Raw genomic sequence first — 12,519 nt, 5'->3', positions numbered from 1 at the left:
GTGGTTTAACAGGGAAGACTGCAATACTTGGAAGAGACACGAGGTAGCAGCACATACTTTGACAGATGCCCTGGCACAAGAGTGCCTGGAAAGCTTACGCTGAGTGCAGTAGAGCCCGGTCCAACCTTGAGTACATCTACATTCGCCATCGTAAGGGCTGCACGTTGCTCCGTTGTGGCAGTTGCATGAATGAAAGCAATCGGGGCCCCAAAAACCAGTGGGGCAAGCTACGAAAACAAAGAGAGATTTGTCATAAAATGAAGCAACGGTACTGCTCTAGGGCTGCAGAGGAACGATAAAGGGAGAAACCTGTGAGACAGCAGCAAAGGCAGAACTTGGCATTGCGGAGCTTGGCATGGCTGCAGCGAGGCCCTGGCAATGGCTGGCTCCTCCAAGCCAAGGATGCCAAACCTGGATGCCAGCCTGCAACCTCAAGCACTGGCACAAGGGGTTTCTTCCCTGTGCAGGTCAGGTGGCAGCATCACATCTTTGCTGCACGTGTGCACTGAGAACCGCTGAAGCAGCCACCGTGGCCACCACGTCACCCCTCTGCCTACCTTCCCAGCATTGCCTGGACATTTAGACAAGCTTTTAAGAGACAGAGGTGACTCAATTTTCTTTTTGACATACTGGAACTTTTGAATGGCAAGGCCTAAACTTTTGCTCTTCGTGGTGGACTTTTGCTATGCAATCCACTGCTAAAATGACCACATTGACTTGGAGCATGGAGTGCTACTCAAATGACCAAAAGGAATGTAAAGGAGACTTTGTAGGGTATGAATTCCCCTCCACATAATCAGATTCCTTTTGTTGATGGGGCTAATATGAAATGAAAACCTCCAGGTCTATTACAAATTTCAACAAGTAGAATATTAATTCACTTTCCAAAGTTATTTTAAGCTGCCTCCAAAAATGAATGCAGTCAGTTACAGTTATTAGTGCTGGAGTAAAAGGTCCAGAATGATGATAACCCTTCAGTACAACCACTGTATTTTTGCTTTAAAAAGCCTTTTCCATTGCTTGCTCTCAAAGACATGAATTAATAAGGCATGGTTCCCAGGAAACCTGAAAGTACAGAAAGGGTGCCTATTTCCATGTATGTCACTGGCTCCAATGCTGACAATAAATGCAAGTTTCTGGCACATGACAGACATCTCTAAAGCCAAAACGAATAGCAAAAAACCACCCCCTGCCATGACGTAAATCAAACACAAGGTCACCGAACTCATACAGGGTAAAGCTGAACAGGATCTGGCCTGAAATATTCATGCTATAAGCAACCAGAAATACTCTGACAGTGCCGTTGTAAGCCAGAGCTGCAGGGTCCATTAGTGTCTCCAGAACCCGCTCTGGAGCTGGAGCTGAAACGATCTGTTTTGCAGCCCTGAGTCTCGGTCATCCCAGGTTAACTGGTGTGGAGGGAGGGGTGGCTGAAATAGCTCAGTACCAGACCAGGCGTGTGAGGCCAGGAGCCAAGGGGAGCCTGGGGCGAGGCCAAGTTCACCTTGGGAGATTTACACTTTCTTCACAAGAAGGTAACTGAGCAAACAGTCGGGTTCCCACTTTGCTCATCCAAAACACAAAGCAGCTCTGGTCAGCCCCTCCTGCCTGCTGAACTGGGAACTGTGGCTGCTGAACCGCCCTGCCTCGCTCGCTGAGAAAAACCATCTCTTTTCAAGGTTAACACAAACTAACAGCCATTTCCCAATTACACGGCTAAATATAATGAGGAATCTGTAGAGCCTTCTGTCTTTATTCCTTCTTGTTTCCCCCCGTTTCTGACTGACAGCAATATTCTGCCCGTGGAACACACACAATAAAAGCGAAATTGCAGCCGTCTGGTTTTATCCGATTCCTGCTTTATCACTGCGAGTTTAATATCTTTTACTCTGGAATGCTGTCTAATATGCTAGTGGTATCCTGAATATGAAGTAACATTTCTGAATGATAGGATATTGCCTCCCTCTGTGATCCATCTTCAATTAAGGGATGCTCTCAGGAAATGACACTTTGGGATCAGCAAATGCCAATCTTCTACCTGGGCAATTTTCACAGAAGAAATCCTCTCTCCCTCCAAGTCCACGTTGACTTTTACAATTAAATTACATTTAATAGAAATATTTCAGCTGCCTAATTTCTCAATTCAGGAGGCTGCCTACACGAAAACACTTACTGGTTAATAATTTCTAATGTAATAGCTGAAAGAAAAAGGATTTCAAAAAACAAACACAAAAGAATCCAGCTAGAAATGAAAAGGGAGCATGGAGCTTTCTTTTCTGATAAGAGCTGGTGACCTCCCTTTCCCGTAATAGAAGCTAGTAACAGCTTCTGCAAATTCCAAACGCAGAAACTAATTCCAGCCAAAGCTAACTTGAATTAATTAAAAGAAATAAGCTATAAAGAGAGTAAGGAGCTGGTTGCTGTAATACTTCAGGGATTTCCCCAGAATCTGTCTTTAACTTTCAGAAAACACCAACAGGAAAATATGTATTTTGAAAGGGGTTGTGGAAAAAGAGCACTTGGCTTACTCTGAGAGCAGTCTGTCCCTATCCAGCCTGGAAAGCACTGGCAGGATCCATCAATGGGATTGCACGTCCCGTTCTCGGTGCACTGACAGAGCTCAGCACAGTTCTTCCCGTATTTCCCGCTGGGACACACTGTGAAAATACAAAGCAGTTTACTGGAGGCTCTTCATGTGAATATGAGGAGGTCGTTGGACTTCACTTTGAGCAGTTAGAGGTGGAAGGAATTGCAACATCTTTTCTTTGATGAAGACAAACGGGCAAAATTCTTCGGGATGGAAGGAGAAGACAGAGAGTGTTCAAGTCCATTTCGTTTGCTTCCATCCCAGGCACAAAACCAACCAGGAAAAGTCACCTCAAAATCCATTTTTCTGCTGGAAAGTGAATGCAATATAGTTATAAGATTACAATTACTGAAGGGCATTATGGAAGGATGAAAAGGAGAGACAGGAAGCAGAGAAAAAGGGGTTACTGGGAGAGGAACAGAACAGTAAAGTTGAGGAGGAGACTTCAGAGAGTAGTAGCTAACACAAGTGAGGGGCTGAAAGGGACTGATTTGGGAACTTGGCCAAAGGGGATCCTTGGTGCAAACCCTGAAACAGGCTTCTGTGCTGGCTCAGAGGTTTACAACCTCAATAATAAGAACGACAGAAGTAGGAAAGAAACATTTTAGGGTACATATTGGCCTAGTGAAGAAGGCTCAAGAAGATGACGAGCAATGGGGACTCCTACTTCTAATCTGGCACTAGGCTCTAACTCCCTTGTATGTGTGACTGATAATGAACGGAAGGACTGACCAAAAACTGCAACATTACTACCTGCTATACTGCCTGGTATAGTGTCCTCACTACTAAATCCACTAAGCCTTGCTGAAGCTGGGTTTTCAGCAACGCTGGTGGGAGGCAGGCTCCCAGCATCACACCCAGATTCAAATGGTGCAAGTGGAGAGTAAGCCAGGAGCAAGACTGCTGCTTCCGTGAGTATTTTTACCATGCAAGTCTGGGGGAAGATACTCCCACAACTAAAGCACATATCCAATTCCTGCAACGTTGTGCTTGTCTTTGGCATCCCTCCACCTATTCCTCTCCAGTACCCCTCGCTGTAGTAAGTGTTCAATTAGGTTGCAAATGTGGTTTCCAAGGATTCTATATATGTGTTTGACTGAGAGCTGTTAAACAGGCGTGTTGCATCCTACAAAACCAGCATCTATTCCTCTTTGTCCACCTAGCTTGCTCTTGAAGATGGGAGAAGAGCAGAGTCATCTTGTAACAGCCTAAGCACGGTGACATAAAACTAATAGACACGTAGGTCTTCAACCTCCCACCAAATTATTGGAAATCTTTAACTTTAAAGTTGATGGAAAGCTCTGCTCAGTAATGAATGATATGTTTAATTTCTGTGCTCTTATTGGCTGTGTTCCCTGACAAAAACAGATGTATTTTCAAAACAAGATAAAACACACAGTCCATCTCTGCAAAGAGTGTAACAAATGGAACTGGACTTGTATCCTGGCTAAATAATAGTGATGTCAAAAAAGTGATTAAGGCACTTCCCTGAATTATGCAACTGTTTTACCACTTCAGCCACTCTCACTTTCTCATATGGAGTCTCCGCAGGTGACCTCAATCTATCCTTACTGTGAATCAGCCACAGACTGAAATCCTGAGCTGTGATTCATCTGCTTTTATACAACATGCCATCCTCCACTCTTTACTACAGCAGAAGCCTAGGAATGTGCATACTATTGTTTTTGGTGTGCCTTCCTATACAGACTGGTCTGTAGGAGTGGATAAAGTCGGTGTTGGCTTTCAAATCATGTGCTAAACAAAATAGTCCTCTAACTGAAAAGAGATAAAAGTAAACACAATATATTGACACAATGAAAAGAACAATACACAAAGAGAGGGGAGAAAAAAATCCCTAATATCACAGAAAGAACAAAACTGAAAATGATCTGCCAGCCAAGGCTCTCATAAATGCTCCACCTTTATTCAGTTCCAACGCTCTGTACAGAGCAGCTCAATGCAACGTTTTTATTGCATCTCTAAGATGGAGACAGATAACATCACTTCAGTGAAGGCTGGATTTTTTTATATGTACCAAAAAAAGTAGTTTTCAAAAGACTTACTTAAAATAGGAGCTGATTGGCACTGCACTGTGGAATACTAATGAGTCAGGAAAAGGTTTGTGATCCAAACACCGGCACTGACAGAGGCAACAGGTCACGCTTTACACAAGGAGTGCTTCAGTTCCACACAGAGAGAGCTAAGAGAGGGGTTCCTGCCCTGACAGCACTTCTTGTCCCAGTGAAACAGGGAAATTCTGCCCTCCAGAGTGTCAACACACATAGATGGCAAGCCTGATCCTGCCAAAACGGCCGTTCTCGTTAAGCAACCTGGTTGTGGGTAGGAGCCTGGTCAGGGAAAGGCTGTGGGACCTGGGGCTGTGTAGTCTGGAGAAGAGGAGACTGAGGGGGGATCTTATTAACATTTACAAGCATCTCAATGGTGAGTGTCAGGAGGTTGGGGCAGCACTCTGTGATGGTGTCTAGCAACAGGACAAGGGGTGATGGGATGAAGCTGGAACACAAACAGTTCCATTTAAACACAAGGAAAAACTGTTTCAGTGCTGAGGTGAGGGAGCCCTGGCACAGGCTGCCCAGGGAGGGTCTGGAGGCTCCTTCCTTGGAGGGCTTCAAGACCTGCCTGGACACATTCCTGTGTGGCCTGACCTAGGTGACCCTGCTCCTGCTGGGGAGTTGGACTGGATGATCTCTAAAGGTCCCTTCCAACCCTCACCACTCTGAGATTCTATGATACACACCGTGCCTCTCCTGAAACAAAGCTGCAAAGGACGGACCAATCCCCCTTTCTTCAGGAGCAACTCGATTGTACAACACAGATGGTGACGTTAATCAGCTAAAAAAGCTCTGAAGTGGGACTCAAAAGTCACTGGGGGATGTCAGGTGTGTTCCAGCAGCAGTAACAAGTTATTATCAACCCATCTTTCTCCATGATTGTGAAAGATGTTCATAAACCAGCTGTTTTAGCTGGTGGTTGCTCAGAATCTTTAGCACAACCACATGAGCCTGTGCAGCTGTGGAGATCACAAAGCTCCTCACAAACACGTGCTGCTGCTGGCAGAATGTTCCCTCTGCCAGCGAAGAGACGGCACAAGGAGATGAAAACCCACAAGTCAAAATCTCCCTTTCCCCTTTTTCTGATGGAAAAAACCCATTAATTAGCATTTTCCTTTCAACAAAATAAAGTTCCATGCTAACTCATGATGACAAACTGCAACACAAATTGGTTTTAATTGGGACATGAATATTTTACAATTAATTTGCCGAAGAGATCAACATTTCAAAGTAAAACCAGAAGTGCTGAACATCTGAGCAAAAAAACCAAGCAGTTCTCTTAAGAGGATAATTAGCCCTGCTTAGGCTTTGAAATCTGGCTAACTTCTCCCACCAAAATGGACAAATTCACTGAAATATGTTCATTTTAATCAATTAATTGGTATGGTGTTTAGTTGACTGTACAGCACAGGAGAAAGAAAACATGGTTATACTTAATCTGTGTTTAATGATTTTGCATAAGTGCTGCCTGCAATTTCTAACTTAACTGAAAAAGCAGGTCATTAAAAAGTGCCAGTTCCATTCTTACAGGGAGGGTGACTGCACCAGGGCAGCAGCCATTACAAAGAATCTCTTTTAAACCTCTGTGTAGAAAACAGCCACGGCAGTATGCAATAACTGAGACTCTGCACAACACCAGAACGATCTTGTGGGCATTTTTAGGGTGAAAACTGAAAGTGAAACTTCTGGTTTCAAGTGGACTAACTTTCAAAGGTGCAGAAAGGTGATGGACGTTAGGGGGAGTTGGAGCTGCTCTTCACCTGTGAAAAGGAACTTACTTTCCCTGACTCATGGCAAATTTTCCCATCTCCTGCACTTGTGTTTGGCTGTGCATGATTTTAGCTATTCCCAGCCAGGTCCTAGAGAGTGTAAAAATGGTTCCATGCATTAACTGGGTATTTGGGCTTATGCACCTGAGCTGGCCTTTTACCTTAGTTATTACCTGCACCTCTTGCTGATAAAGAGCATGTGAAGGTGCCATCACCATGGAGGACATGACAGGCTTAGCAGAAAGGAAAATGGAACCATTGGGTGGCTGATGTATTTACAGCAGGTGTCTCATTCCATATTCATTTCAATATAGAGCAGCAGACCTGTTTTATTTATGAAAGCAGGAGCACATCATATCTACAAAAGGGTGACTAAGTACCTATTTGCATTTTCCCTCTGAAGAATCTCTTGTGATCTAAACTGCTGAAACAAGTTAAAGAAATGAGGCAGGAACCTTGTGATCAGTGTTTGCTGCAGAGACACAGAAAATTAGGAAAGGGGGTGGCATCTGGGGGGCTCAGTACCTTGGTTGCAGAGAGCACCAAAGAATCCAGGTAAGCAGTCGCAGTGTCCTGACACGTGGTGACACGGCCCGCTGCTGTGCACGCACTGAGGGCACGGCTGGCTGCACTGGTGCCCGTAAAAGCCAGGAGGACAAACTGAAAACGACACAAAAGAAGCTGTCAGGGGTTTTCAGAAGATTTCCCATTGCTGAGAGCTTGAGAATACTCTCACTGTCTTAATCCCAAACCAATAGGTCTTAATTTGTATATAGAGGGTTTTGTGAGCAGCTGAAACCACGAAGCCTGCTGGATTATTCCATGGCTAATAAAGTGTGAGCTGCACAAAACTGCTCCTCTGCTTGAAACATTCCCACCATCCCACGGCACACGAGTCCTTGGTTATTCAGTAATACAGCAGAGCTCTCAGCAGCCCCTCCCTCTCTCAAGACACTGGTGTGAGTCTCTCTAGCCCGTTGCAGCTAAACTCTCTTACAAAAGGTGGGAGTTGAAGATACTCTGGCAGATGTGGCTCACAACACATACAGCAAAGCTTTCAGGACAGGTAGGAGGTGAAATGCTCACACTCGTGTCCAGACAACAGCAGCTCAGAATATTTCCTTTGGAAATTACGAAACCAGGCAAGGTGTATTAGGGAAGTCTCAATGTTTCACCTCTAAACAACTACACCAGCAGCTGATTTCCAAACATATCCAGTGCAATAGGTGTGTTCAGTTGGGACAGGCGGTTTATAACATGCCAAAGCAGGAGCAGCATCCATCAGTGATGAACAGAGACTCTAAAAATGGTGATTATGGTGACAGCATCCAAACCCAGCTAATTTGCATCCCTGATCACACCAGATAGCTGAGGAAACTTGTCATGAACTGTGTGCTTAACTTGCTTAAAACCTGGATTGAAATTAGTACAGGACCTATATGTAAGGTCTAGTGCCAGGATTAAGGCTCAGTATCAGCACAAATGTGTATTGTTGCTTCTGAGCACATGTAGAATGAAAAACCATCCACTGTCCACACAGTCACTGCAATAGATAAGCACGAAGCAGTGTTAAATTGCAGTAAGTGACTATAAAAATGACTTTATATGCTTTCACTTTTACTCCTGTGATTCTCTGTGATGTATTTCTGCCTCAGTGGTTCCTATATCATGTCCATTCCATTTTTTTTCACCAAATGAGTGTTTTTCTCTTGGTCTGTGTGTTCACAGAGGGTGTCAGGTTCTTTCACTACTGCACATTTCCAGATGAATCTTAGCTGACAGGTTTGTTGATGATGCTGTAGCTGTGAACCAGTGTGGATCATTCCTGGAGACATTTCTGCAGGCCCAGAGCAGTAAACTATCCCAGTCTCCCATGTAATCTTGATTACACAGACAGAGCAAGCTGGCTGGGCATCATCATCATTGCTGCCCTTTACAGGCTAAATTCTGGTTCTAAATCAATTTCCAAGGGAAAAAGGGGAATGATTGTGGGAGCAAACTTAGGAAGCTAAAGCTACCTTCACCTAAAGAAGTGTCCTGGTCACAAGCCAGTCTTCAGCCCAGATCCCGCAGAAGAGGTGGAGGTTCCCTGGCTGAGTATTCACAGAGACACATTTCAGCAGCAGGAGACAAGAGCAGAAGCATCCACAGGCCCTCTCTGCTGTCACACCAGAGTGGAGGAATGCTTCTCCCTATTAGATCGTTAGCAAATGTCCCCAGGGAGCAGCCTGATCACTCGAGTTGCCATCTGGGGACATGGTTTGCCTCTTGTAGCCTACATGTCATCAGCTGATAAAACTGAGCTGTGGTTTTTTCATCCCAGAAAGGTCAGAAACTATTAACTTCTGGAAGTTTTGCACTCTTAGGGTTCCACATTTGTAAAACAATTTCTTCTCCAATCCCCTGCAGCTCTGAGCATCACATTTTAGCCTTGCAGAGAGGTTTTACAGCTACAGAGATATGCTGAAGCACCTGGAAATTGGGGTTTATAATGGAAATGCTTATAGGCCATTAACTACAGCGGTGCTAGAGGTCATCATTATAATGGCTTTAAATACAAACTGTCAGCTACAGATTATTTTTAGAGATGAGTGTGTTCTAGTGTCAAGTGTAACTGGTGGAATCAAAGGGGCACGGATGAACTGGGCATGCAGAATGTCTTACAGGAAGAACAAGAGCTGCTGCAGGAGGACAGACACATCCACTTTTTGTTTACATGGGAAGATGGTTGTGTGTAGCTTGGATCACTGAGTAAGAGTCCCTAAGGGGCAAATGCAGCTTTCCAGATAAAGCAAATGAGAGGAATTTTATCTCCTCTGCACACTTTAATATGTAGCAGCAGAGCATCAGACAGGAGCTCTTTCCAGCTGCTGTGTTCCTCTTTCCAGCATATAAGGAAACATTGTCTTGTTATTTTCATGGCCAACACTCATCCCCTGGTCATTATGTTATGGACTGTAGCTGACTCTGTTTAATAGGTATCCTGACAGGCTGGATCAATGGGCTGAGGCCAATTGAATGAGGTTTAACAAGGCCATGTCCTGCACTTGGGCCACAATAACCTGGTGTAGGAAGAGGAGGCTGAGGGGAGACAGGAGCACCCTTTGTAACTCCCTCACAGTTGGCTGGAGCGAGGTGAGGGTCAGGCTCTTCTCCCCAGCATATGAGTGACAGGACAAGGGGAAATGGGCTCCAGCTGCCCCAGGGGAGGCTGAGGCTGGAGCTGAGGCAGAGCTGTTTCCCTGAGAGGGGTGTCAGCCCTGTGCCAGGCTGCCCAGGGAGCTGGGGCAGTGCCCAGCCCTGGAGGGATCCCAAAGTCATGGAGCTGAGGTGCTGATGGCCAGGGGTCAGTGCTGGGCTGGGCAGGGTGAGGGCAGGGCTGAGACTCCAGGAGCTTAAAAGGCTTTTCCAGCCCATAAGACCCTATGATTTTATGACTCTAAGTTCAGTGCAACTTAACTTTAAATCTGGTTTAGCCTGGATCCTGCCAAGTTTGGTGTCTAAAGGTGTTGCTCCTTCTTTCAGGCCACCTGTGACCTCCAGGTGCTGTGGATGGCCAGAAGGAGGAACAAAAGGCACAACTCAATGTACGATAGAGTATTGCCTTCTGGTCCAAGAAGCATGTTTTAGGCTAGCCCTTAAGAAGCCATGAGCTAAATCAGCTCAGAAACTTGTAGCCTTGTCTATCCAGTGTCATAAATGAGAATGTCCACCTGCTCTGCTTCTGCTACCACATCTATGGAAACAGATGGAAAATCTTACTTCTCTGGCACAAGGGTCCTCTGTATCCTGGTGCACAGTCGCAGGTGCCATCCTCTGGGGAGCAGGAGCCCCCATTCTCACAGTTGCAGGAGATGGAGCAGTTTGGTCCCCACCGGCCCTGGGTGCAGATATTGTCACAGTGGATGCCTAAAGAGGTAAAGGCACACGTTAGGTATCACACAGCTTCCTCTGCTTACTGATCAAAGACATGTTTGGCTGGACTGATCCTTCACAGTACATCACAGAACAAACAAGGGAGCCTGGAGAGGAAATAGCTGTCCTTTTATCTGCTTAATAAAGTGAAAATTAAGCAAATGCCCAAGAGGTGCATTCTGTAGGTGTTAGTGGGCTTCTGTTCAGTCCTTGGCACCACTAAAGAAACTCTACATGCCATCTGAGAGATGAAGGTCAGGAATTCCTTTAAAGTTACCAAATATCTCAAATAACTGGTCTGGAAATATGATTGAAGCCTGATCATAGAATGGTAGGGTTGGAAGGGACCTTTAGAGATCATCCAGTCCAAACCCTCCCTGCTGATACTTAACTATGGTGAGTTGGAAGACCAAAAGAACTAAAGATCAGGGTTCTGCAGGAACATACCCAGTATTTAGATTCTTGAACACACATAATTTCAGTTTCATGCTGTATTGTTCACTGCCTGGCTTAAAGCACTGTGCTCTGAGTTGTTATGTACATAACCCACGTCCACCCAGAGCTCCCAGTTCTGTGTTAACAAACCAAGTTCTGATGTAGAACACGGTCGTATGTGGGCAAAGGCTGATCCTTTGCACACTCAATGGTGACTGAGAGCTGCCAATCCAGCTCCCGGGATTTCCCAGGGTTGTTGTTGCATATTTACTACTATTATGAAAAGCAAAGCTTGGAAACACTGGAAGGAGCCCACAGCCAGAAGGGTTAATGTGAGGGTTCTGCCATTGCTTCATCTGGTTTTGTTTTAGCTAGTGACTTTTAAAAACAACCTTGTGCCACGGCTTCTCACACATAAACGTAACCTGAGGATTTGATCCTGCTCACCATCACTTGCCTGAGAGGCTCTCGCCTCACTGGGACAAGACAGTACCAATACCTGCAATTAGCAGAGCTATTTGATGATCAAAGGCTCCTTGGCTGGAAACAAGTTTGCAGGATCATGAACTAAGACAGACATTAAGCTCTGCCAGCTGCAGGGAGTGGCATTAGCAGGAGCACTCTGTAGATACTGATAACAACAGAAGAAATGAATCACAGACCTGCTTGAAAATGTTCCTAACATCACCACACCAGGTGCCTTACAACTGCACCACCGAGATTTGCTGCTATATGCATGCCCCAGCTAGACTTTCAACATGAAGATGTTCTTTATCATCCATGCACATGGCCCACTGCATAATGGGATAAATGCAGACAAGGGCTCTGAGAGCCCCAGCCTCAGCCAGAGGTTGGATTAGTGCATTGCTAAGGAGAAATACAATCCCAAGCAATTTCCTCCACCTCTGATAACTTCATCTGGATGCTACAGGTAATGGACTGTATTTGTGAAGCTGTGATCTGTACAGTCACCAAACTTTGAGGATTATTAAATCAGCTAAAAGTCACTATAAACACACTTACAGTGCAGTTTCAAGTTATAAATCTCTGAAGTTAATACAGTAAGAAATACTGCAGAGCCAAAATTTCCCTTTTCTGAAGATTAATCACGCAATTATCATGTCCCTTCCTAGGAAATCTTAACCAAGTCTGGCAAAAGTACAGTTGGAAATGGGGTTTCTAGTAATACATGATCATAACTTTATTTCAAAAGAGGCATCCTCCGTGCTGCAGAGCTTAATAAAACCCACATTAAAATACAGTCAAAAACATAATACAGGCTCGATTCCTTAATAGCTAAGTAAATAAATCTGAAGAAAGGAATGCAGATAGAGACAAGGGACATCTGTATTAGTAAAATCAAGAAAGCCAGTCATTTTAATGCAGTCTCCCCTACTCCCTGTGAAACCAAATACACCCTCAGATTGCTTGAACAGTAAATGCCTTGTGTGTGCGTTTACGTAACACACAGCTCTCTGTAATTAAAGAGTCAGACAATAAACTGTAAATAAAGAAAGAAATGCATTTCATAGCCACACATACACATAGTGGAGATCATTTCTAGCTTTGAGAGTCTCGGGGTGAGCTCTGAGGAATGAAATCCAGCCACAACTGTAGAGAAACGTGCATCTCTCCCTCCTGACTGCAGCATGAAAAACCCACCCTCCCCATTGCCAACGGGCTATTTATAAACCCAGACAATTAAACAGCATCATTTCTTGTCTCTTTTGGCAAACTTTGA

General features: G+C 44.8%; 1 protein-coding gene across 2 annotated transcripts in view; it reads right to left on the bottom strand.

Moving 5' to 3' along the window:
* Positions 1-12,519, bottom strand: part of MEGF11 (multiple EGF like domains 11) — a 197,586-nt gene that overhangs the window by 31,625 nt on the left and 153,442 nt on the right. For both annotated transcript variants that reach the window (XM_061998974.1, XM_061998975.1), the window contains exons 11-14: positions 10,191-10,337; positions 6,954-7,088; positions 2,529-2,657; positions 99-227 (exon numbers count right to left, since the gene is read on the bottom strand). In XM_061998974.1, coding sequence (XP_061854958.1) covers positions 99-227; positions 2,529-2,657; positions 6,954-7,088; positions 10,191-10,337 — 540 coding nt within the window. The remainder of the gene's footprint in view (positions 1-98; positions 228-2,528; positions 2,658-6,953; positions 7,089-10,190; positions 10,338-12,519) is intronic.

Source organism: Colius striatus, chromosome 7 (assembly GCF_028858725.1).
Source record: "Colius striatus isolate bColStr4 chromosome 7, bColStr4.1.hap1, whole genome shotgun sequence".
Lineage (NCBI taxonomy): Eukaryota > Metazoa > Chordata > Aves > Coliiformes > Coliidae > Colius > Colius striatus.
The sequence above is the reverse complement of the archived record's forward strand: the minus strand, read 5'-3'. Positions and strand labels throughout refer to the sequence as shown.